General features: G+C 36.3%; 1 protein-coding gene across 3 annotated transcripts in view; it reads right to left on the reverse strand.

Moving 5' to 3' along the window:
• The window catches only part of LOC140451164 (uncharacterized), a 184367-nt gene that overhangs the window by 27770 nt on the left and 129178 nt on the right, over window positions 1–27419 (reverse strand). Inside the window, exon 3 of one of the 3 annotated variants that reach the window (XM_072544900.1) lies at window positions 20844–20954. The exons of the other annotated variants lie outside the window; for them this stretch is intronic. Coding sequence (XP_072401001.1) covers window positions 20844–20954 — 111 coding nt within the window. The remainder of the gene's footprint in view (window positions 1–20843; window positions 20955–27419) is intronic. 3 annotated transcript variants of the gene reach the window in all.

Raw genomic sequence — 27419 nt, forward strand, 5'->3', positions numbered from 1 at the left:
TTATCAATGTCAACGACTACCCAGTGACCATCAAGAAAGAGACAAAAGTAGGAACTTGTGTACCTGTGACATCCATAATCCGTCAGGCGACAACATCTGATAATTCCAACGACAAATTCGACCAAATGGTTGCAGTTGCTGGACAGTCTATGAATCAAATTGAGAAAAGGAAATTAAGGGAATTTCTTCGGCAGTATCGTAATATTTTCGTACCGAAAGGAGGAAAGACGGGAAGAACTACCGTTGTTAAGCATAAAATTGATACTGGTATTGCTAAGATAATTCGTCAAACAGCTCGACGATTACCACAGGCGAAAAGAGAGGAAGCCGAAACGATTGTTCAGGAAATGAAGAAAGACGGGGTGATAGAACCTTCTACGAGCCCATGGGTCTCTCCGGTGGTCCTGGTTAAGAAGAAAGACAAAACGACGAGGTTCTGTGTGGATTACCGTTTGCTGAACAACTTTACCAAGAAAGATAGTTATCCTCTGCCTCGGATCGATGACACATTGGACACATTGGCTGGAAGTAAATTGTTTTCTACTTTGGATTTGAAGTCTGGATACTGGCAGGTAGAAATGGACCCGGTAGATAAAGGGAAGACAGCCTTCACCACAGGATCTGGATTGTGACAATTCAACGTTATGCCATTTGGACTCTGTAATGCTCCTGCGACATTTGAGAGGTCCACAAGGAAACAAAGTTCCTGTATTTGGCTGTATACCATATATTAAAAATTTTTTTTGAATAAAATCCTTTATAAAAAGGTATATAAAAAACCCAGTTGGGCTATGTTGAATTGACAAAACGTTTTCGGAATAAGTATTCCATCATCAGTGTCTAGTTAATACATGGATGTAGCCACTAAATATGTGGGTAAAAACCCTTTAAAAATTATTAAATGAAATTTAGTTTACATTATGTCTAATTTACAGTTAAGATGTTAAAGTTACCGTTGGATTGGTAACATGGCGACATATACCTCTGAGAGACTATGAGAGTCATATGTCGCCATGTTACCAATCCAACGGTAACTTTAACATCTTAACTGTAAATTAGACATAATGTAAACTAAATTTCATTTAATAATTTTTAAAGGGTTTTTACCCACATATTTAGTGGCTACATCCATGTATTAACTAGACACTGATGATGGAATACTTATTCCGAAAACGTTTTGTCAATTCAACATAGCCCAACTGGGTTTTTTATATACCTTTTTATAAAGGATTTTATTCAAAAATTTTTTTTTACATTTGAGAGGCTTATGGAAAATGTGTTGAGAGGGTTATCTTGGAAAACATGCCTAGTTTATCTAGATGACATAATCGTCTTGGGGGAGCCATTTGAAGATCATTTGAGGAATTAAGAAAACGTTTTTAATCGACTTAAAGCTGCCCAATTGATGTTAAACCCCAAGAAGTGCCAGCTATTTCAAGGTAAAGTCAATTATCTGGGTCATATAGTCAGTAAAGAAGGAGTGGCCGTGGATAGGGAAAAAATTGATTCCATTAAGGAATGGCCAGTACCAACGGACAAACATCAAGTTAGAAGTTTTCTTGGACTATGTACTTACTACCGAAGGTTTATTAAGAAGTTTGCAGATATCGCTAAGCCATTAACGCGACTCACAGAGGAAGCAAGAGATTACCGCTGGGATACAGACTGCCAAAATGCCTTTTAGACCTTAAAAAAGCATTTAATAACAGCACCAATTTTAGGGTATCCACTGCCAGAAGCAGAGTTCATCTTAGATACGGATGCAAGTAATGTGAGAATTGGAGGAGTGCTGTCTCAGATTCAAGGAGGACAGGAACGAGTCCTCGGATATTTTAGTACAGTTCTTTCAAAACCTGAGCGGAATTATTGCGTCACGAGAAGAGAACTTCTAGCAGTAGTTAAATCAGTAGAGCACTTCTACCAATACCTTTATGGTAGAAAGTTTCTAATCCGAACCGACGATGCCGCCCTTAAATGGTTGATGCAGTTTAAGAATCCAGAGGGTCAGATAGCCAGGTGGATCGAACGACTCCAAGAATACGATTTCAAGATTGAGCACCGGGCCGGAGTTAGCCATAGAAACGCTGATTCTCTTTCCAGAAGGCCATGCCCAGCAGAGTGTTCTCACTGCAACAAAACGGAATCCAAGGAAGCAGCAGTGCTAAGAACAACGATGGTCAACGACGACTAGACGCCTACTAAGATCAGAGAAGAACAAGAGAGAGATCCAGTTATACAGAAAATTCGAAAATGGAAAGAGGAAAACCGTCGACCACCTTGGCAAGAAATATCAAACCTATGCTCAGTAGTTAAGACGTATTGGGCCCAGTGGGACTCATTTATCATCTAAGATGGCTTGCTCAAACGAGTCCTGGAAAATGACGACGGTTCAGAGAAGAGAAGACAGTTGGTGATCCCAAAGAGCAGAATAGTCGAAGTACTTCGTCAGTTACACGACAGTCCATCAGGAGGGCATTTTGGTGTAAAGAAGACCCTTCAGCGAATTCGGGAACGGTTTTATTGGATGAACAGTTCCGACGATGTAAAAGACTGGTGTAAGAAATGTACTATTTGTGCTACGAGTAACGGGCCTTATCGAAAAAGGAGAGCCCCTATGAAACAATATAATGTTGGAAGCCCGTTTGAAAGAATAGCTTTGGACATCGCTGGGCCATTTCCAGAAAGTGAAAATGAAGGCAAGTACATGTTGGTAGTAATGGATTACTTTACTGGGTGTCGACCTGGAGAGTATGTAGCAGGTGAAGATTATGTGATCGAATTACGAAGAAGAATGGACGATGTACATGAGTTCCTCCGTTCCCACCTTCAGATCGCTAGCGACCGAATGAAGAAACGGTACGATACACAAGCCGAAAAGGGTTGCTTTAAGAAGAACGACAAAGTCTGGCTCTATAAACCCAAGAAGCGAAAAGGTTGTTCTCCCAAATTGCAGCAGTTTTGGGAAGGCCCATACTTAATTATGAAGAAGATCAACGATGTCATCTACCTAATAAGCGAGATTCCGAGGGGAAAGCCGATGATAGTACACCATAACCGGCTGGCGTCTTTCGAAGGTGACCACGACGTAGATGAAGAAGTGGAAGTAAACCAAGTCCAAGATGTGTCTGACCTCACGATTGAGGAATTCAGGGGTGCCTATGGAGGTACCGGTAAAGCAAGACATGGTGTTACCACTGAAGAAAAGCAAGATCTACTCGCGCTCTCCGATGTCTACTCGCTGGCCCTTACCATCCTGGCCATTATCAAAGACGCACCAGGGTTGGCATCCGTCTTTCGAAGGAAGTTTGGTCGAGTTGCAGAACTTTAATGCCAAGTGCCAACTCCCGGTAAAACCTTGAAACCCCAAGATGCATCACGTTACCTTTTCTACCTAGGAACCAAAAGACACTTCCCGTGACCAACCTACCTACCGAGATGTATGGGAAGCCTTACTTCAATTGAGAGAGCACGTACTAGAGTCCGACGTGCAAAAGTTAGCCATGCCAAAGTTGGAGTGCCGCCAATTAGATTGGAGGGTTATCCGAAATATGGTGGAGGTGATCTTTAAAGACACCGATGTCCAGGTGTTAGTCTGTTGCAATCCGCATAGTTACTGGTGCGGAGAGAAAACCGTCCCTTGTCATTTTTATACAACTGGAAGTTGTAAAAGAGGGTCCAGTTGCCGATAGCAGCATACCGTTCCGGTTCCAGTCCCGACAAGGTTCCAGGAGGAACCATATTTTAAGAGGGGGGCAATGTTACGATAAATTCTGACCCAAAACGGTAAACATGTTTATTACTAATATGCTTATTCATTCGAGTATTTTCTAGGTAATGCCTACCTGACTCACGATGGGCCCCCCTTTGTTATAAAAACAACAGTTCGAACCTTCTGGAGACGAGCCGATATGAAAATACCAAATTGCCGTTACCATTTCGCCGCTCGGTCTAGTCGAGAGGGCCGTCGACTTTTCGAGCAGTTTGTGTATATAAATGAAACATTTTATATGGAAGAACAGTTAATTTTGAAGATTCGCGGTCGCGATTTAATTGTAACGTTCGTATACATAAATTATGTAATTATTAGTCAAATAAATTGTTGTACAGTGGTTTAATACCTTGATATAAATTATCGTGTTTTTTAATAAATTAAAATAAGAACAATATAATAAATTATAATTAATAAAGACGTAACAATAATTTACACAATTTTTGATTAGAAATTCTATTTTTCCTAATTTGAAGTTACCTTGAGGAGTTTGGCGTTTTTTGAAAAAAAAACAAATTTCAGTCTTTGTAGTTGATATTGATAAGCCTAGATAATGGTGTTATGATTATTATAAGTTCTAATTTATTCTATTTTATTTATTAATTCTTTACTAATTTATTATATTGTTCTTATTTTAATTTATTAAAACACACGATAATTTATATCAATTTATTAAACCACTAATAATACATAATTTATCTATACGAACGATACAATTTACACGCGGCGCGAATCTTCAAAATTAACTGTTTCATATAAAATGTTTCATTTATATACACAAAGTGTCGTTATCTCGAAAAGTCGACGGCACTCTCGACTAGACAATGTACGGTAAATGGTAACTGCAAACTGGTATTTCCACATCGGCTTGTCTCCAGAAGGTTCGAATTGTTGTTTTTATAACAAAGGGGGACCCATCATGTGTCAGGTAGGCATTACCTAGAAAATACTCGAATAAATAAGCATATTAGTAATAAACATGTTTACCGTTTTGGGTCAGGATTTATCGTAACATTGCCCACCCTTAAAAGATGGTTCCTCCTGGAACCTTGTCGGGACTGGAACCGGAACGGTATCGGCAACTGGACCCTCTTTTACAAATTCCAGTTGTATAAAAATGACAAGGGACGGTTTTCTCTCCGCACCAGTAACTATGCGGATTGCAACAGATTAACACCTGAACTTTGGTGTCTTTAAAGATCTCCTCCACCATACTTCGGATAACCCTCCAATCTAATTGGCGGCACTCTAACTTTGGCATGGCTAACTTTTGCACGTCGGACTCTAGTACGTGTTCTCTCAAGTGAAGTAAGGCTTCCCATACATCGTGATGCTTCTTGAAGTTTCAAGGTTTTACCGGGAACTGGCACTTGGCACTTGGCACCAGAGATTGTGTTTACGATCAAACGCATAAAATTGCAATATCTGGGACACGTTATGAGAAATCAGCACCGTTACTCCCTGCTGCAGTCTATATTGCAAGGTAAAGTCAAAGGTAAGCGAGGTCCCGGTAGAAGGAGAATATCATGGCTGCGGAATTTAAGAACATGGTTTAAGAAAACCTCAACGGAGCTGTTTCGAGCCGCAGCAAGCAAGGTCATGATTGCCAATATGATTTCCAACATCCGAAACGGATAGGAACCAGAAGAAGAAGAAGGCACTTGGCATTGAAGTTCTGCAACTTGACCAAACCTCCTTCGAAAGACGGATGCCAACCCTGGTGCGTCTTTGATACTGGCCGGGATGGTAAGGGCCAGTGAGTAATCATCGGGGAGCGCCAGTAGATCCTTCTTTTCTTCAGTGGTAACACCATGTCTTGCTTTACCGGTACCTCCATAGGCACCCATGAATTCCTCAAACGTGAGGTCAGACACATCTTGGACTCGGTTTACTTCCACTTCTTCATCTACGTCGTGGTCACCTTCGAAAGACGCCAGCCGGTTATGGTGTACTATCATCGGCTTTCCCCTCGGAATCTTGCTTATTCGGTAGATGACATCGTTGATCTTCTCCATAATTAAGTATGGGCCTTCCCAAAACTGCTGCAATTTGGGAGAATAACCTTTTCGTTTCTTGGGATTATACAGCCATACTTTGTCGTTCTTCTTGAAGCAACCCTTTTCGGCTTGTGTATCGTACCGTTTCTTCATTCGGACGCTAGCGATCTGAAGGTGGGAACGGACCAACTCATGTACATCGTCCATTCTTCTTCGTAATTCGATCACATAATCTTCACCTGCTTCTCCAGGTCTACACCCAAACTCTAGATCACAAGGTAGTCGCATTTCGCGTCCGAATAGGACTCTGGCGGGTGTCTGGCCTGTTGATTCGTTAACAGCAGATCTGTAGGCCATTGTGAAGAACGGAAGGTATTGGTCCCAGTCTCGCTGATGATCGGACACCATCTTTGTCAAATACTTGCCAACTGTCCTATTCATTCGTTCTACCATACCATCCGATTGCGGATGATAGGCGGTAGTTCTTGTTTTCTTCATGCCTAGTCTATCACATATTCCTTGGAATAGATCGCTTTCGAAGTAGTGTTGCCCAAATGCAAGAAAAAGACGAGACTTAGACAGTCTTGGTCTTGGTATTGCACTCCCGGTCTTGGTCTTGGTCTTGCAGCAAGAGTCTTGCAAGTCTTGCAGTTACCCATTAGCCTATTGCTATTTATTAAACGTTACTAGGGGAGTTTGAAGCCACGATCTAAGCGAACCGTGCCTATGCTCTAACTAATCCAGCTATTTACGATGCCCCACGAAAGTCAATCAAACATGGTTAAAACACAAAAAAAAACCAAATTAATGACATAAACTTGACTGTATTTTAAAGAACATTTTCTGTCTAGAAAGGTATTGATAGACCTCCACTATATATGAAACGGAAATCTTAAAAAAGATTGGTACGTGGCAAAAATCCACATACAAGTATCAAGGGCACATATTCTTTAGGTGATAAGATAACAAACTATAATCTCCACTTATTAAAGCAACATAAATGTTATTAACAATCGTAGCTCTACTTTTATATAAAAAACTAACTTGAAAAAATAAAGAATGGGTAAGAAAGCAATGATAATCAAAAGAAGTTATTTTAAATTAAGGAGATATCTACTTAATAAATACATTCATTTACCAAAATAAAGTAGTAGGAACATTTTTTTAGGAACCAGAATTTTGGTTTTTCAGGAAGAAATATTTGTAATTCTTTTTTGTGAAAAGATATTAGATGCTTCCTTAAACGTGAAGTGTTTCTGTTTTTCATTTTCATTTTAACCTTTCCATGTAGGCAAAATTTAAACAAAGCAATTTGGGATGCATGAATTATTTCGAAAAACTCATCAAATTTGCTTTTAGGTCTTTTAGATCTATAATTCCAACGCTCACTACTCCGACTAAAACTATTTGAATCTTTGTCCCCCATGTCAAATTGTAAACTTGTCAAATGAAGTTTAGTGATGTCAAAAAAGTAACTATAAATGTCCGTTACTTTCAATACCCTAAGTATCTAATAACACACCGAGAATTATATATCGTTACTTCGTTATTCTAAATATTTCGGTATTTTGTTTACACGGCAAGCGACATTATCTGTTATTAATAAACGTTTGAATATTAATCGCGCTCTTTCAGCAAATTTGGGTTAACCGAATGATCTCATCGCACACTCAGCAGAAATAATGCTTAGTCTTAGGCCGATAAGATTTGTTTATTTAGATTCCTCCTAACTAAATTATAATGGGAAAAAAATTGAATTATTAAGTGGGTGTCCGTAATAATAAGTGTTATATTTTTTATTAGCTAAGGTGACATATTTTAAAAAAATTTCGATACGATATTACTGTCGGCGTAGCAATGCAAGATTATTTTATGATTAGAGGGCGGCTATTCTCAAAATCTGGACAATTAATTTCAGAGCGAAGAAGTCGTATGCTGAAAAAAAATGTACAAAATATTTTATTTTTACATTGTAATTATGACCTCTGAGCACGTGTCAAATATGTTGTTTTTAATGAATATTTTGATTGATGATTTTGATGTATGTTTATTACATATTTTTTTGCGTCTCATAGAGTCTTTAAGCATAAAACCGAACTACAATACTCGCTAAAACGACACTCCGTCCTAACTGCAAGACGCAAGAGTCTCGCAGGCTTAGTCTTGTTCTTGCGTAAATCTTGCAGGGTCAGTCTTGGTCTTGGTCTTGCTAAAATTAGGCGGTCTTGGTCTTGGTCTTGCGAAAACGCAAGAACAAGACCAAGACTGCAAGACCAAGACCGATTTTGGGCAACACTATTTCGAAGTTCCTGCCTTGGTCACTATGGATCTCCAAAGGCACTCCAAATCGGCTGATATATTCTTGGATCAACTTATCTGCAACGGTGGCAGCCTTCTGATCTGGAAGTGCGTAAATCTCGACCGGCTTAGTGAAGTAATCCATTACTACCAACATGTACTTGCCTCCATTTTTATTTTCTGGAAATGGCCCAGCGATGTCCAAAGCTATTCTTTCAAACGGGCTTCCAACATTATATTGTCTCATAGGAGCTCTCCTTTTTCGGTAAGGCCCGTTACTCGTAGCACAAATAGTACATTTCTTACACCAGTCTTTTACGTCGTCGGAACTGTTCATCCAATAAAACCGTTCTCGAATTCGCTGAAGGGTTTTCTTTACACCAAAATGCCCTCCTGATGGACTGTCGTGTAACTGACGAAGTACTTCGGCTATTCTGCTCTTTGGGATCACCAACTGTCTTCTCTTCTCTGAACCGTCATCATTTTCCAGGACTCGTTTGAGCAAGCCATCTTCCATGATAAATGAGTCCCACTGGGCCCAATACGTCTTAACTACTGAGCATAGGTTTGATATTTCTTGCCAAAGTGGTCGACGGTTTTCCTCTTTCCATTTTCGAATTTTCTGTATAACTGGATCTCTTTCTTGTTCTTCTCTGGTCTTAGTAGGCGTCCAGTCGTCGTTGACCATCGTTGTTCTTAGCACTGCTACTTCCTTGGATTCCGTTTTGTTGCAGTGGGAACACTCTGCCGGGCATGGCCTTCTGGAAAGAGAATCAGCGTTTCTGTGGCTAACTCCGGCCCGGTGCTCAATCTTGAAATCGTATTCTTGGAGTCGTTCGATCCATCTGGTTATCTGACCCTCTGGATTCTTAAACTGCATCAACCACTTAAGGGCGGCATGGTCGGTTCGGATTAAAAACTTCCTTCCATAGAGGTATTGATAGAAGTGCTCTACTGATTTCACTACTGCCAGAAGTTCTCTTCTCGTGACGCAATAATTCCGCTCAGGTTTTGAAAGAACTTTACTAAAATATCCGAGGACTCGTTCCTGTCCTCCTTGAATCTGAGACAGCACTCCTCCAATTCCCACATTACTTGCATCTGTATCTAAGACGAACTCTACTTCTGGCAGTGAATACCCTAAAATTGGTGCAGTGATTAAATGCTTTTTTAAGGTCTCAAAAGCATTTTGGCAGTCTGTATCCCAGCGGTCCCAAACGAAACTAACGTCGAACAAGTGGACAAATATGCATACCTGGGAACAATGATTAACTCCACAAATGATTACAATCAGGAGATAAAAATAAGAATAGAAAAGGCTAGAGCAAATTTCAACAAAATGAGAAGAGTTCTATGTACCAGGGATTTAAAACTGGAACTAAGAGTTAGGTTGGCGAGGTGCTATGTTTTTTCGACCTTATTTTATGGAATGGAATCTTGGACCTTGAATGCTACATCAATGAAAAAACTGGAATCATTTGAGCTGTGGGTGTACAGAAGAATTCTGAAAATATCATGGACAGAACACGTCACAAACAAAGAGGTTCTGAGAAGGATGAACAAAGAAATGGAAATTTTAAATTCAATAAAAACAAAAAAATTGGAATATCTCGGACATATTACACGTGGAGAGAAATACACCTTGCTCCAACTGATCATGCAGGGAAAGATCCAAGGAAAGAGAAGCATAGGGAGGCGTAGAATGTCATGGCTGCGCAACCTGAGAGAGTGGTACGGCTGTACATCAAATGAACTTTTCAGAGCAGCCGTCTCAAAAGTTCGAATAGCTATGATGATTGCCGACCTCCGCCGCGGAGATGGCACTTGAAGAAGAAGATCCCAGCGGTAGTCTCTTGCTTCCTCTGTAAGTCGCGTTAATGGCTTAGCGATATCTGCAAACTTCTTAATAAACCTCCGGTAGTAAGTACATAGTCCGAGAAAACTTCTCACTTGATGTTTGTCGGTTGGTTTTGGCCATTCCTTAATGGAATCGATTTTTCCCTTATCCACGGCCACTCCTTCTTTACTAACTATATGACCCAGATAATTAACTTTACCTTGAAATAGCTGGCACTTTTTGGGGTTTAGCATCAATTGGGCAGCTTTAAGTCGATTAAAAACGTTTTCTAAATTTCTCAACTGATCTTCAAATGTCTCCCCCAAGACGATTATGTCATCTAAATAAACCAGGCATGTTTTCCAAGATAACCCTCTCAACACATTTTCCATAAGCCTCTCAAATGTCGCAGGAGCATTACAGAGTCCAAATGGCATAACGTTGAATTGCCACTATCCAGATCCTGTGATGAAGGCTGTCTTCTCTTTATCTACTGGGTCCATTTCTACCTGCCAGTATCCAGACTTTAAATCCAAAGTAGAAAACAATTTACTTCCAGCCAATGTGTCCAATGTGTCGTCGATCCGAGGCAGAGGATAACTATCTTTCTTGGTAACGTTGTTCAGCAAACGGTAATCCACACAGAACCTCGTCGTTCCGTCTTTCTTCTTAACCAGGACCACTGGAGAGACTCATGGGCTCGTAGAAGGTTCTATCACCCCGTCTTTCTTCATTTCCTGAACAATCGTTTCGGCTTCCTCTCTTTTCGCCTGTGGTAATCGTCGAGCTGTTTGACGAATTGGCTTAGCATTACCAGTATCAATTTTATGCTTAACAACGGTAGTCCTTCCCGTCTTTCCTCCTTTCGGTACGAAAATATCACGATACTGCCGAAGAAATTCCCTTAATTTCCTTTTCTAAATTTGATTCATAGACTGTCCAGCAACTGCAACCATTTGGTCGAATTTGTCGTTAGAATTATCAGATGTTGTCGCCTGACGGATTATGGATGTCACAGGTACACAAGTTCCTACTTTTGTCTCTTTCTTGATGGTCACTGGATAGTCATTGACATTGATAAGTCTCACAGGTATTTCTTTAGCCGAAGTCACCAATTCCTTTCCAATTATGATTCCTCGACCAACCTCGTCGTCATGGTTCCAAGGCTCCATCATAACGGGTGTCCCTTCGTCCACAATTTCCTGTAGCCGCGCTACTATGATTGTTTCACTTCTCGCAGGCACGACTGTATCTTCTTTAACGGCTGCTTGCATAGTGTTGTCATCATGTGGATGAAGAAATACCTCCTCGTTACCAACTTTGATTACCTTATTCTTAAAATCCAATTGGAATCCATGCGTATTCATTACGTCCATTCCTAATATAACATCCTCTTCGATGTCAGCAACTATAACAGTATGGACGAATTTTTCTGCTCCAATTCCTAATTGTATCTGGATTTCTCCATGAATGTTGGCATTTTCACCCGTAGCGGTCCGAAGTCGCAACCTCGTTGGTAACAGTTTCTTACGGCTGTTTATAACTGTCGGGCGTATAATGGTTCTGGTCGCTCCGGTATCCACCAACAACGTATGCTTTTTACCATTTATTTCTCCATCTACATAATCACTATCTTCACGACATTTCAAAGAGGCTATTAGTATAAGAGGGTCTTTGGAAAAGTTCCGGGTCGAAGCTGCTCCCCTAAAGCAGACTCGTTCTGGTTTTCCTGATGGTGAGTTTCTTGATTTTATGGTCTTCGTTTTCTTGCATGTAATACTTTTCATCATATTAACGAGCTGGTCAAGTTTATCTTCATCTCCTTCCTCTTTTACAGTCCTAACTTTACTGTACCCGCCACAGGCCTGCGTAGCTGACTCTTATTCGAGGGCGGCGGATAAGACATCAACCAGCGTCTTGTGACGAGCTAATCGTAGTGTTCTCTGCATTTCATGATCACGAAGACCATCAATAAACGTTTGAACGGCCAACTTTTCCATCATGTCTTCGGGAGCTGTTGGATAAGCATATCGTACTAATCTGGCAATATATACCTCATATTCTTAAAGAGCCTCATCTTTCTTTTGTCTTCGATTTTTAAGCTGCGACTGATATACATGCTCCAAGTGTTCGTGGCCATATCGCATATTTAACCTCTTCTTAAGTTGTTCGAAATCATCCGTCTCCTCTACAGCTATGGTCTGGAGCACATCTAAGGCATCTCCTCGAAGAGCGATAGTCAGGTTTACAGCCTCTTCTTTTTCAGACCATCCATTCGCTCTTGCAGCTGATTCGAACTGTTTCATGTAGTTGTTCCATGACGATTTTCCGTCGAAAGTTGGGACTTTGACATGCACAGAACTTCCACTTCCTTCAAATTTCGGCCGTGTTTCCAACTTACATTTCGTCTCGTCTTCTTTTGTCTCTACTCTAATTGGATTGTTTCCTCTCTCTGCTGTCCCTGTTTCCTCCAGCTTCTTTTCCATCTCTTTCCATATCTTTTCTTCGAAGGCCAACATATCGGCAGCAACTTGGTCTTTTAACGACGATATTCTATCGTCGAGGGCAGACATCTCAGAAGTGACTTTAGAGATTTCCAAAGAGATGTTAGCAGAAACTTTGCTTTCCAGGGAAGAAATCTCGTTAGAAACTTTGTCTTCTAATGATGCGATGTCACCAGAAACTTTGGCTACATCAGAAGATACTTTCGAAATATCGTCAGAAACTTTGTTCTCTAATGATGCGATGTCACCAGAAACTTTGGCTACATCACCAGAAACTTTGGCTACATCAGAAGAAACTTTCGAAATCGACGAGAGGACAGCATCTTCAAATATATAAGTCTCTGGGTCCAGCCCTTCTTCCTGTAAAGCGTTCTTTAGTCGTTGGACTAACTCAGCCTTTTTTCCGGTAGAAGCTAATTCTCTATCCTCGAGATGTCTTCTTAAATTCGTCACTATGAGTTCATAAATCGTAGTCATTTTCGCAATTTATTTTATGGATCCCACTTCTGACACCATTTGTTATGATTATTATAAGTTCTAATTTATTCTATTTTATTTATTAATTCTTTACTAATTTATTATATTGTTCTTATTTTAATTTATTAAAAACTACGATAATTTATATCAATTTATTAAACCACTAATAATACATAATTTATCTATACGAACGATACAATTTACACGCGGCGCGAATCTTCAAAATTAACTGTTCCATATAAAATGTTTCATTTATAGGTTAGTCTTTGTATGTGGGTATATTTTATTTTATAAAAACCCTTAAAAGGGCAACATTAAAAGCACGAATGTTTTCGGAACAACTGTTCCATCATCAGGTTAAAATACAGGTTACCATGCCTGAGCCACCAAAATATTTGGGTAAAAACCCTTTAAAATGTAATGTGTTACCAAAGATTGTACATGATGTTGATAATATTATATGATGTTTAATATTTTAATTAAATTTTACTTCAGGTAACATACACCTTTACCGTTACCAGCTGAAGTCCGTTTGAAGAGGTTTACTCTCCGGACACTGGAACTCACTTAAGCATGGGTGTATGTTACCTGAAGTAAAATTTAATTAAAATATTAAACATCATATAATATTATCAACATCATGTACAATCTTTGGTAACACATTACATTTTAAAGGGTTTTTACCCAAATATTTTGGTGGCTCAGGCATGGTAACCTGTATTTTAACCCGATGATGGAACAGTTGTTCCGAAAACGTTCGTGCTTTTAATGTTGCCCTTTTAAGGGTTTTTATAAAATAAAATATACCCACATACAAAGACTAACCTCTTTTTGTTATACGTGGTATACAGCCAGCTGCAGGAATTATTTTCCTTGTGGATTTTGTTTCATTTATATACACAAAGTGCCGTTATCTCGAAAAGTCGACGGCACTCTCGACTAGACAATGTGGCGAAATGGTAACGGCAAACTGGTATTTCCACATCGGCTTGTCTCCAGAAGGTTCGAATTGTTAATTTTTTTAACAAAGGGGGGCCCATCATGTGTCAGGTAGGCATTACCTAGAAAATACTCGAATGAATAAGCATATTAGTAATAAACATGTTTACCGTTTTGGGACGCCTACAAATGTCTAGGGTAGCATGGGAGGTATACAACACAACATCATCTACAAACTGTAATATATTACAGTGTGGAGGTAATATCTGTTCTAGATCTTTATTGTACAACGAAAAGGGAAGTTGACTTAAAATACTACCCTGTGGTATACCTATTCTTGTACAAGGATATAATGAAATTTGAAATTTTAACTGACAGTCAAGATATAACAATTTCTTATGTAGAATATATAAATTTATGTTATCAAATGCAGAGGTCACATCTATAAATGCTGCAGCTGTTCATTCTTGAATTGTGAAATTGACCTGAACAGAGGAAACTAGTGAAGTGAGAGCATCTTGTGTAGACCTGGATTTCCGGAAGCCATATTGAGATTTGGGAAGGATATCTTCGGATTCAAGCCAGTATTCAAATCCATTTTTGATTAATCTCTCTAGAGTTTTTAGTATACAAGAACTTAAAGATATAGGTCTATAAGACTCAACGTTGTTATCTGGCTTTCCTGGCTTCTTTATAGGCAATACAATATAGTCCTTCCATGTTTTGGGAATTAAATTCTCATTTTGCCATATATTGTTACAAATTTGTAATAATAATGATTTGTATTCTGTGGGTAAAAATATAGCATAGAGTATGATATACAGTCCATCTCTGGAGACGAACTATTCTTTTGTTTGAGTCCATGATTTAATTCCCACAATTCAAATGGTTTTTCTAGATTGGAGTATTCTCTGGAAATGGTGACTGTAGCTTCGTTTATTTGATTTGGTACCCAAGGAGGTGAAATTTTGAAGTGGATATCTTCTATCCATGCAGCTTCGCAGTTTATCGGGAGTTTATTGGACTGCTTTCAGTTTTTGTAGCGATTTACTTTCTTCCAGACATCGCTGATTGGACTGTGGGAGTTAAGGCTTTCGCAGTAGTTTATCCAACTTTGTTTTTTTCTAATTTTAAAATTTTTTTTTGCTAATGCATCCAATTTTTTGTATTTAATTAAATTATGAATATTGGGATTTGTTTTATAACGTCTATATGCTGTTTTATGGTTATTTGCAGCTGTTTCGCAGTTATTATCCCACTATGGTTTTGGAATCTTTTCTGTAGGATATTTTTTTATTTTTTGATACTTTTGGAATAGCAATGCTTGCACATCTGTTTATTTCATTAACTAATTCCTCAAAAGTTTGAGGAAGTTTTTCTGAAGAAAAGTTGGATGAATACAAATTCCAATTTGCTTTATTTAGATTCCATCTTTTATGTGTATTGTTATCATGTGGTATTGCTCGTTTGGAATTTTCCAAGGCGACGGTCAAGGGTAGATGGTCAGAACCATGTGGATCTTGAGTAACAGACCAAGTTAATTTAAATATAATGTCCTGGGTGCAAATTGTTATGTCGATTGCTGATGGACTGGAACTTAGTACAAGAGTTGGAGAACCATCATTTAAGTATAATAGATTACATTGTTCTATCGCCTCTAATAAAACTTTACCGTGAGTGTCATTAGTTTCGCATCCCCATGCCATGTTGTGAGCGTTGAAGTCCCCTCCAATGATGAATGGCAGAGGAATATATTGAAAAAATTGGATCCATTCTTCAACTGTTACTCTAATACGTGGTTCTTTGTATATGGATATTATATGTACAGGTTTATTGATACAAGAAAGTTTAACATCCATGCATGTGTAAGTAAAATTATAATTATCTAATAAATTTATTTTTTCTGTAATTATTTTATCTTTAATTAAAATTGCTGTACCTCCTTACCCATCTGAGCGATCAGATCTAAAGCAATTAAAACCAGAGAAGTTATAAAATTTTCCTGGTTTAAACCATGTTTCTGATAACATGGTCACATAAACATTTTTTGTAATAAGAAAGGCTTCTAAATTTGGTTTATTAGAAACTGCTGAGCGGCAGTTCAATTGTAACAAGTTTATAGGGCTAGTTATGTCTGAGAAGATGACATTTGACCAATTAAGTTTTCTTACGAGATCGATGCCGTACTTAAGTATTTATTAATTTGTTGTATAATATCTGTTTTTGGTGTGTCTAAATTTCAGCGAGTTTTAATAAACTAATTATATTAAGAACCAATTCTAAAATTACATTATTTAAATCTGATGATACTCCTCGTGTCTGCAAATTTGTTGTATTTCTATTCTCTGTATATTTAGAGGTATTATAAATACCACCTTTTGTCTAGGAATATTTATTGGGGAAATTATTTCTTTAATAGCTGATTCCAAAGGATCGGGAGAACTTGGACGTTGTGGCTTTAAATTTAATTTTTCTGGACTACTGCTGGTATAAAACATTTGTGAAGAGAACTTTTTTGCGAACGAACCAGTTTGATTTGGAGTTACTTGATAGGACTGATCATTGTTATGAGAGTTGCTTGGCAAGGAAGAACTATTATGTCTGGCGGCGATATTGGCATTATGAGATTTTCGGTATTTGTTTATAGGTATCAAAGATATTTAGATTTAATGATCACATAGTATTCTTGATTTGTTTTTGTACGTAAAATGATTACCTTGACAGCTGAAACAGGTAGCTGAATTTGGGATTGATTTTCTCCACTTACTGTAAAAAACTTTAAAATACTATTGCAAAATCTTTAACAAAAATCTCAAAAATGAAAACAGAAGATGTTTTAATTGCGGAACAATAGAACAATTGAACATTAAACAATTGAAGAAGCCGATCCCAGTCAAAGAAATAAGAACCAATGAATGAGGTCTGAAGGTCGTCTAGATCGACATTCAGAAGTCCGTCACATAGTGTAATAATAGTAGAACAGTAATAGTAGAATAATAGGTCTCGAAGAATTCGATTTCGCACAACTGACCACAAAAAGAAAAAGATACTCTGGAATCTGAAGTTGCTCATCAATTACAAGAATTCCAAGATGCTTTGAACAAATTACAGGTTCAAAGTCAGTGTTATCTTGAAGAAAAAGAGAATGTTACGAAGAAGTAAGTCTCCGGATGAACACCGTTAAATAGAAAGAAGATAATGACTTCCTTGGGTAACCTTAAAAAAAGTCAAAAGAAAGATAATGGCTTAAAAGTCATACGAAAATGGCTTGAACATGGAGTAAGGCCTATTGACACGAAATAACCAAATACAGTGAACTTATAAAGGCGTTGGGCTCAATTTTAATCTCTGTACCTTTCTAATGATCTATTAGATCGGAAGTGGTAAATTTCCGATGAAATACGGACAGTTCAACAATTGGTACTGCTAAAATAACACATTAAAAGTGTGTTGCAAGAACCTCATAGCAGCCTTTCTGGAGGACATTTTGGAGTCAAAAGAACACTGGCCAGAGTTCGAGACAGATTTTTACACACATAAATACAATACAGAAATGTAAGAAGCTACTACAGTAGCAGAAACATTTTTAACACACGTCGTATTAAGACATGGAATTCCTTTAGAAATTGTGAATCAGAATTATGGCAAGAATTAATATAAATTTTGGATATTAAGAAAACGGAATGGTCGAAAGACATAATAGAACTGTCTGTCAATACATTTCAATCTTTGTGGCTAATAATCAAAAGATTGAGATACTTTAATTCTTCTATTCCTGTTAGTCTAAAGAAGTTCCGAACATGAAGCAACCGGTTATTCTCCATCAATGATGAGCATCGGCAGAGAAATAAAACCTTCCTCAAGATCTTATGGGAAGATTGTCTCCCTGCGAAAAGAACGTTCATCCCTGAGATACATCGAACATTTGACAGAAAAAGTCTAAGAATTTGCTCGTAAAAGTTTGAAGTTTTAAAGTAATAAAGCTAAGGCCAGGCTCAACATGAATGCTACTGGACAACTTTCGAAAGAGGGGACCCAATATGGTTATACAATTCTAAACGTAAGAAAGTGGTAGGGCCCGTACACCTTCGTGGAGAAAATAAACGATTTAATGTAGTACATCCACTTTTCAGCTTGAAGTAAACCCAAGGTAGATAATATCGTTGCCTTCAATCGGTTCCTGATAGACCAGTTATTTAATACGAATAACTATAAAGGAGAGAGTAGTGTTACGACAGTTCCGTGAGATTTATTCCATATACACTCAGATGAAAAAAAAAACGCAACGGAGAAAATTTTGGTCAAATTCAAAGTATTTAAATTTTTTAATTTTTAGCCCTATTTGGATAATTTTTTAGCACACTGTGTAAAAATTTTAATTTAGTATAGTCAGTTTTTTGATAAAAATTTATATTTGATTTATTGTACGGAGTTAATTAAAACGTGGTTTTATTATCCTAACTCTGAAACATCCTGTGGAATAATTCGTTTGCGAATTTTCGTAAAACCTTATTGTTGTTTGTTTCATGTCAAAATATGCCTTGGTTCATTTTTTAGAGCCAAATGAATTTACCACCCACAATTTAGGACTTTTTTAATTATGATTATTTTTGAGTTATTTTGTAATACGACGAGGTGACTTTGGTGACTGTTATCATTATATCATATTGACACCATTGATCATGGTTCTTAGTGTCGAAGATTGTGCGAAAGCCGTTGCTCTGGTTTAAGATGGGCGAAATTATGAATATGTGATGAGAGTACTACACACTCATCGCTCTACCATCCAAAGGGTAGTGGAACGTTTTACACGAACTGGAACAAGCAAGCGTAACATAATACTTAGAAGACATGGTTGCAACCGACAAACAGGGTTTTACGAAAATCCACTAACAAAAGTTAGGATAAAAACCCACCTTTCGATTAACCCCGTATAATGTATAATAAGTCAAATACAAAATTTGATTACAAAACTCCCTATACTAAATTAAAATTTATAAATTTTTACACGGTGTGCTAAAAGAAATCATCAAAATAGGGCCAAAAATAAAAAAATTTAAATACTTTGAATTTGACCAAAATTTTCTCCTGCGTTTTTTTTGCATCTAAGTGTAGAAAAAGTCCCTTAACGAAAATGATGCAGTATTAAAAAAATCTGAAATGTTCGAGATGTCATCAAAAAATCCCGAATTGTCTGGAACGGCAGAAAATGTATAAAGTGTGTCCGTAAAGTATGGAATAAATTCGATATTTCCTAAATGAATAGCCTTTTTAAAAAAATCTAAAACACGTCGATTTTTAAATTTAATGTTCTACATTTTACAATAAAATTTCATTAAACAAGGTGATACACATTACAGTGATGACGTCATCGGCTCTTTTTTTTAAATGTAACACCCTGTATTTTAGGACATTTTTAGATCGATAAAAATAAGCTGATTCCAAAAAAATATAATACTGGGGGTCTAACGGATATAATTTGAAAGATATGCGCTTAGAAAATTAATTTTCATTGATTTATAATATTAATAAATTATAAATAAATTATAAGAAATAACTTAAAAAGTAATCCAGTAATTAATACATGACTTCATTTTAAATGTTCGAAAAGCCCTTGTTGTATTTGACAGTAACCCAAACGTTGTACAAATTCTTGTAGAACCTTGTTTATGCTTTCTTGAGAAATATTGTTTATTTCTTTATGAATTTCTGTTTTTAAGTCTCCAATATTTGCAGGTTTCGTTTTATAAACAACATTCTTTAAATGAACCCAATAAAATAATCCAAAGGATTGAGGTCTGGCGACTCGCTGGCCATTCAATATGTCCACGTCTTCCAATCCACTTATTCGGAAAAAATTAGTTTAGGTAATTTCGAACATCTAAAGCAGTGGTGCTCAGACATACTACATGGGATCTACCACATAAACTGCAAGCGTCCGAAAATCTACTGCTATACCCTGTTTTTAAACCAGGAGGAGTAATTCAAATTTACCGCGCCGCAATGTTTGTTTGTAATTGGTCCAACCTCAGGCAAGTTTACTCCACTGTTACGAAATTTTGACAATAATGGCATTTCATAGGTTAATTAAGTTATATCGGCGATTTTCTGTGTTTTCTGCGTTATTCTTTTAATTTTTAGATTTTTAGTGTGCTTTTGTATAAAAAGTTGTTTTTAGAACTCTTTAGCGACTATATATTTTTGGATTACCGTCGAAGGCCGATATGATCAACCAAAAAAGAAGATGTGTTTGGTAACTTTTCTAGTGACTTTCTTGGGTGTGAATCTGTCTCTTTAGTTTACTCCTCCTGGTTTAAAAACAAAGCATAGTAAAAAAACAATTTTGAAAATAAAAAAATTTATTGCACATTTCTAGTTGATAAAAAGTTGTAACTACAGAGAGTTGTAATTAAAGTCGTGTTTTTCATATTAATTTTATTTGGATGTTGATGCATGGCACTGCATATCATCCACAAGTATTTCATATGATGGTACGTAATTACCGAGGGCCAAACGCAAGCATTAAGAGAGATGTTCGTCAGTTAGCCGATTACGATATTTTGATTTCACTATCTTCATTTGGGAAAATGCAGACTCACACAAGTATGTTGATCCAAATAATGTTGTGAGCTACTTGTCTCAAAATTTCGTATCGGTCGCTCTGAATTTAAGGTGTATATCCGAAATTATTTTCAGTACCTCATTTTGGACGGAAATAATTTCCATATTGAACATAACGGATATTTCAGTGGCTATTTTTTCTACGTCTTGACAAGAAAATGGATTAGACATGAATGTTACAATAGCTGTCAGTTTTTTAAAATCAGCGAAGCGTCTTTCAAACTCGTTATGAAGTGCTTGCTGCTCTGTCTCGTAATAAACATAATTCAAATGAGCGGCTACCCTTTTTTTCAACGATGGAAAGTTGTTTAAATCCTTTCTGCTAATTTGCTTAATTCATAATTTCAATTTGTTAACAAAAGAAATTGCGCTCATCATATCGATAATTGTTTTATTTTTACCTTGTAGTTCAATATTAAGGAGGTTCAAATGATTTGTTAAATCTGTTAGGAAAGCCAGATCACTGAGCCATTTTTCTTTTTGAAGTAGATGAGTGTCGTCCCCTCGTTCTTCTAAAAAAGAAATTATTTTAGGAAGTAGCTTCTGGAACCTATCTAAAAATTTTCCACGGCTCAACCACCTCACATCTGTATGCAGAAGTAAATCAGTGTGTTCCGCAGAGTCGCTAGCTTCCAATTGCGCTTTAAAAAGACTTCATTGCAAGCTTCGCGCTCTGATTGAACTTACAATTTTTAAAAAAATCCACAAGGAAAATAATTCCTGCAGCTGGCTGTATACCACGTATAACAAAAAGAGGTTAATCTTTGTATGTGGGTATATTTTATTTTATAAAAACCCTTAAAAGAGCATACACCCATGCTTAAGTGAGTTCCAGTGTCCGGAGAGTAAACCTCTTCAAACGGACTTCAGCTGGTAACTGATTGATAAGATACCCATGACCGGTGTCAAAAACAAAATGTCAATGTACCATGAAACAATATTAGTTAAACATAGTATTACTACAGCCAAAAGATTAAAAACTTTGATGATGTTAAAATGATAACAGCAATCCAGGTGTTGGGATTTAAAATTTTTTTCTATAATTATTTAATATTGGATATAAAAGATGTAAATTACTGGTGTTGTTGAAGGTCATGTTTAAGAGAATGACGTATGCATTAGGCAGCTTATGTTACTCTTTATCGTATGGAGTGTGGTCTAAAAAGTGTAATTTGTGACGAATTAGCTTAAATATATGGAAATGTCCTTTTATGTTGCTTACATCTAGGACAAGGAAAAAATGAATAGTATATATTTGTAGCTAATGTAAGACTTCGTATTTAAATGAAATTGTTTAATACTGCTCGTATCGTAAAAAATTTAATATAAGTGAGTCCAATAGATTGAGAAAAGGGATTAAAAATCTTCCGGCTGAAGGAATTAAAGTTATAATATATGGGATTAAATTTAAAAAATTGAGAAGACTGAGATCCTCAGAGACCTGGCAAGAATAAAATTAAAGGAAATGACTAAAGAATAAAGGAGAGTGGGTTAAAGGAAAATAAATGAGTTAATCAACAAAATTAGAGATGATAGAGGTCTTTCATGCTTAAAGCATCTAGCACCCTGAACAAAATATATTTTGGTTATATTAAATTCGGTACATAAAGGCCTGAAATTTTATTTGTGAGTGTGATGTACTAAGTTGTTGACTAAGAGAGGGGAGCAATGGTTGATTAAGGGTTTTAGCAAAGTGGGAGAAAGTGAATTCTGATGAATTGCTGGATTGTGTTTAAATGGTTACTGAGTTTAGAACTAATGAGTGGATGGTAGATATATGAAATGACAGAGAAATAGCAAAAAAAAAGAATGGACAGGAATATGATGTAAACGTGAAGATTGTAAAATAATGAAATACTGAGGTATGATAGATATGATGTTAACAATAGGGGCTGAAAAAATTTTTTTGGAGGGAGTGCTGTGACAGTAGTGTAGAGAGAATGGTTGTTTTAAAAGCAACAATTGTTGAGAAGGATTAAGGTGTTGACGTTTATAGAGGAAGGTCAGATAAAGAAGATGAGGTAAATTTGAGAAGTGTGGGTTCTGAGAAGAGTTGTCGGTGTAAGGGTTGAAAGTCACGGTTGAAAGATACATGGCGATTAACGCAGTTGGGGCTTCTTTGCTTTTCTTTGACTATTTCCAAGTCTTCATATAGATCTAATTTTAGAAAAATTTTTTGGGGTATATTATGTAACAAAGAGACGTCTTCTGGTATGTTGAGGGTATGTTTATGTTGTGCAAGATGTTGTGAGAAGGTGGAAGTGTTCTCTTTTTTAGTGTGTTCTAGGAAACGGGAAGTTAGTGATCTACAGGTTCTACCTATATATGTAGCATCACAATCAGAGCACTGTAATTTGTAAACATCACTACGATCCATGTAGTTGATGCAATCTTTTGAATTGGTTAAACATTGTCCTAGATTGTTGAGAATACCCACATTTCTTTTAAAGACCTGAACAATCTAGGACAATGTTTAACCAATTCAAAAGATTGCATAAACTACATGGATCGTAGTGGTGTTTACAAATTACAGTGCTCTGATCGTGATGCTACATATATAGGTAGAACCTGTAGATCACTAACTTCCCGTTCCCTAGAACACACTAAAAAAGAGAACACTTCCACCTTCTCACAACATCTTGCACAACATAAACATACCCTCAACATACCAGAAGACGTCTCTTTGTTACATAATATACCCCAAAAAAATTTTCTAAAATTAGATCTATATGAAGACTTGGAAATAGTCAAAGAAAAGCAAAGAAGCCCCAACTGCGTTAATCGCCATGTATCTTTCAACTTCTCAAATTTACCTCATCTTCTTTATCTAACCTTCCTCTATAAACGTCAACACCTTAATCCTTCTCAACAATTGTTGCTTTTAAAACAACCATTCTCTCTACACTACTGTCACAGCACTCCCTCCAAAAAAATTTTTTCAGCCCCTATTGTTAACATCATATCTATCATACCTCACTATTTCATTATTTTACAATCTTCACGTTTACATCATATTCCTGTCCATTCTTTTTTTTTTGGTATTTCTCTGTCATTTCATATATCTACCATCCACTCATTAGTTCTAAACTCAGTAACCATTTAAACACAATCCAGCAATTCATCAGAATTCACTTTCTCCCACTTTGCCAAAACCCTTAATCAACCATTGCTCCCCTCTCTTAGTCAACAACTTAGTACATCACACTCACAAATAAAATTTCAGGCTTTTATGTACCGAATTTAATATAACCAAAATATATTTTGTTCAGGGTGCTAGATGCTTTAAGCATGAAGGACCTCTATCAACTCTAATTTTGTTGATTAACTCATTTATTTTCCTTTAACCCACTCTCCTTTATTCTTTAGTCATTTCCTTTACTTTTATTCTTGCCAGGTATCTGAGGATCTCAGCCTTCTCAATTTTTTAAATTTAATCCCATATATTATAACTTTAATTCCTTCAGCCGGAAGATTTTTAATCCCTTTTCTCAATCTATTGGACTCACTTATATTAAATTTTTTACGATACGAGCAGTATTAAACAATTTCATTTAAATACGAAGTCTTACATTAGCTACAAATATATACTATTCATTTTTTCCTTGTCCTAGATGTAAGAAACATAAAAGGACATTTCCATATATTTAAGCTAATTCGTCACAAATTACACTTTTTAGACCACACTCCATACGATAAAGAGTAACATAAGCTGCCTAATGCATACGTCATTTTCTTAAACATGACCTTCAACAACACCAGTAATTTACATCTTTTATATCCAATATTAAATAATTATAGAAAAAAATTTTAAATCCCAACACCTGGATTGCTGTTATCATTTTAACATCATCAAAGTTTTTTAATCTTTTGGCTGTAGTAATACTATGTTTAAATATATTGTTTCATGGTACATTGACATTTTGTTTTTGACACCGTTCATGGATATCTTATCAATCAGTTACCAGCTGAAGTCCGTTTGAAGAGGTTTACTCTCCGGACACTGGAACTCACTTAAACATGGGTGTATGTTACCTGAAGTAAAATTTAATTAAAATATTAAACATCATATAATATTATCAACATCATGTACAATCTTTGGTAAGACATTACATTTTAAAGGGTTTTTACCCAAATATTTTGGTGGCTCAGGCATGGTAACCTGTAAGTATAACCATTTTGCTTTTTTTAACCTTAGTCAAAATTTTAAACCACGTTTGCTGTAATTAAATGGTTTATACTTATTTTAGGTATTTTAACCTGATGATGGAACAGTTGTTCCGAAAACGTTCGTGTTTTTAATGTTGCCCTTTTAAGGGTTTTTATAAAATAAAATATACCCACTTACAATTTTTGTTGTCATTTTCATGATGTCGTCCATATTTAAAATTTTGGAACACAAAACTTGCTGGTAAATGATGCAATGAAATGAAACAAACGATGAAAATTCATCGTTGGCTCGACATAATACAACAAATCCATTGTTAACGCCAGTCATGGATGGTGCACCATCTGTTGTAATACACACGAGTTTGTAAGTCGGTAGCTCTTATTGTTTCATAAAATTTATAAAAACGTTGTATATATCTTCTCCGCGTGTTTTTTCTTTAAGAGGCAGCATTTTTACCAATTCTTCTTTAGCCAACATGTCAGAAAATACCATCCGAATGAAAATACACAACTGGGCGGTATCAGTCATATCGGTTGACTCGTCAAGTTGCAAAGAAAAGTACATAGCATCATAATTATTTCGATCATGCACGTGTGGTGAGTCAGGATAGTCCCCGTATTTTCTCCGTGAATTGCGATCGACTTCAAAAACTTTGGCGATCGACCGGTCGATCGCGATCGACCTTTTGAGCACCGCTGATCTAAAGCATAATGCGGAGGCGCACCATCCTGTTAACCATACATGTGCAAAACCATAAACTTTTATCAAAACCTCCAAGATTAATAATTGTACTGGGGAATAAATTAACTAAAGTAGGTACGAAATACCCACTTAAAAACTGTGGCCCCTTTAAATTACCTTCGAAATCGTAGAGTCTAATGATTTTATTTCTTACAATGCCAGCTCATACGTTTACCTTTTGCGGGTATTGTGTATGATGTTCCCGCATCCAGTTGGAGGTTTCTTTTGCCCAGTATCTACAATTCTGATGGTTGACCTCGCCATTTAATTTGAATGTAGCCTTATCAGAAAAAATAATATTTTGAACCAAGAGAGGGTTTCGCTAGCTGTTATCCATCATTATTTCGCAAAATTGTATTCTTTTATCTGGATCATCCTCGTTTAATTCCTGTACAACTGTGCATTTTACTTACTTTTACGTACTTTGTGTACCGTTGTTTTGCAAACATCGAGATCACTACTAACCTTACGAACAGAAATGTGCGCATCTTTTTCAAAAGCAAGTAGAACATCTAATGTTGTAACGTTAATTTACAGGGGGACGACCTGATTTGCGTGCATTTTCAACCGTACTAATCTTACTTACTGTTCACTGCCTGATGGGCATTTCTGGATATTTATCATTAAATAAATTACGCACTTCCATCTGAGTTCGCGATTTGTCTCGATACCCAATCATCATGAGTATTTCAATTCTTTGCTTTACACTCAAATTCATTTCTACTTAAAATTAATTCTAAGGAATAATACAGAACATTTACGAATTAATACAATTATTGTACTACTTAATTGTTATTGAACGTTACTAAAAATAATTACAATTTACCAAAAACTAGAAGTAGGCTACTTTTTTGCAGTTGATAATAAATAATTTATTTTCTAAGCGAATATCTTTCAAATTATATCCATTAGACCCGAGTATTATACTTTTTTAAAATCAGCTCATTTTTATCGATCTAAAAATGTCCTAAAATACAGGGTGATATATTTAAAAAAGGAGCCGATGACGTTATCACTGTAATGTGTATCACCTTGTATAATGAAAATTTATTGTAAAATGTAGATCATTAAATTTAAAAATCGACGTGTTTTAGATTTTTTTAATAAAGCTTTTCATTTAGGAAATATCGAAGTTATTTCATACTTTACGGACACACTGTATAACAGCAGTAAGTTGACAGTTTAAGTACCAGTAGTATTTTAAAATAGTTGTCATTGTCATAACAAGTATTGTTTACAACTTATTGTATTGGTGTTTCAATAAAAGTACCAACCAAAGTTTCAATAATTTAAAAAAGTGTAACAATATAATAGAAATCCCATAAAACCAACATTTAGCATTACTCCTACAGCAATTAAGCGATTTCATATTTTAAATTTAGATTTCATAACTCTTTTTCTAACGATAGTCGATTATATATATATATCTTAGATATTGCAACTACACAAGATAGAAAAATATTTAGAAGAGGCATATGTCCGACAGTTTACACAAATAGCTTAATGATGATATATTTTATAATTATTTCAATCTTTAAAAGCCAAGCTTTAAAAATCAATGACAAATTAATGTGCAAAGTAGTGTACATATAAAGTTGGGAGAAGGAACAACACTGAGATACAGAAATGCTTACTCTTTGGGTGCTTGTAGTTCCAATATTTTTCATATTTACTATACCAATATTGTAAATTTTTTTGTTGTGTCCACTGCAGAATAATATGCGAATCGAAGTGTTCAAGAATTATGCACATTATGTCACTTAGAGGAAGAAACAACGGAGCACATTTTGTGTCAGTGCGACAGTCTGGCAACTGTGCGGTTCTTTACATTAGGTCATGAAAAGCCACCGGCAAAGAGCTACATGGAAGACTCAGCCTCAAAGCTATTAGATCTTTTAAAAACGGTCAGGCTAGTGAATGCAATCTTACTTGAGGAGCATAACATATCTCAGTGGAATAGGCCAAAAGCCACCTCATTTAATCTATCTATCTCTTCAAACATCAGGTTGATATTACTTTTCGAATTTTTACACTTTAGCACTGCCAATTGCTGTCTTTCCGAAATACA

Source organism: Diabrotica undecimpunctata, chromosome 1, assembly GCF_040954645.1.
Source record: "Diabrotica undecimpunctata isolate CICGRU chromosome 1, icDiaUnde3, whole genome shotgun sequence".
Classification (NCBI taxonomy): domain Eukaryota; kingdom Metazoa; phylum Arthropoda; class Insecta; order Coleoptera; family Chrysomelidae; genus Diabrotica; species Diabrotica undecimpunctata.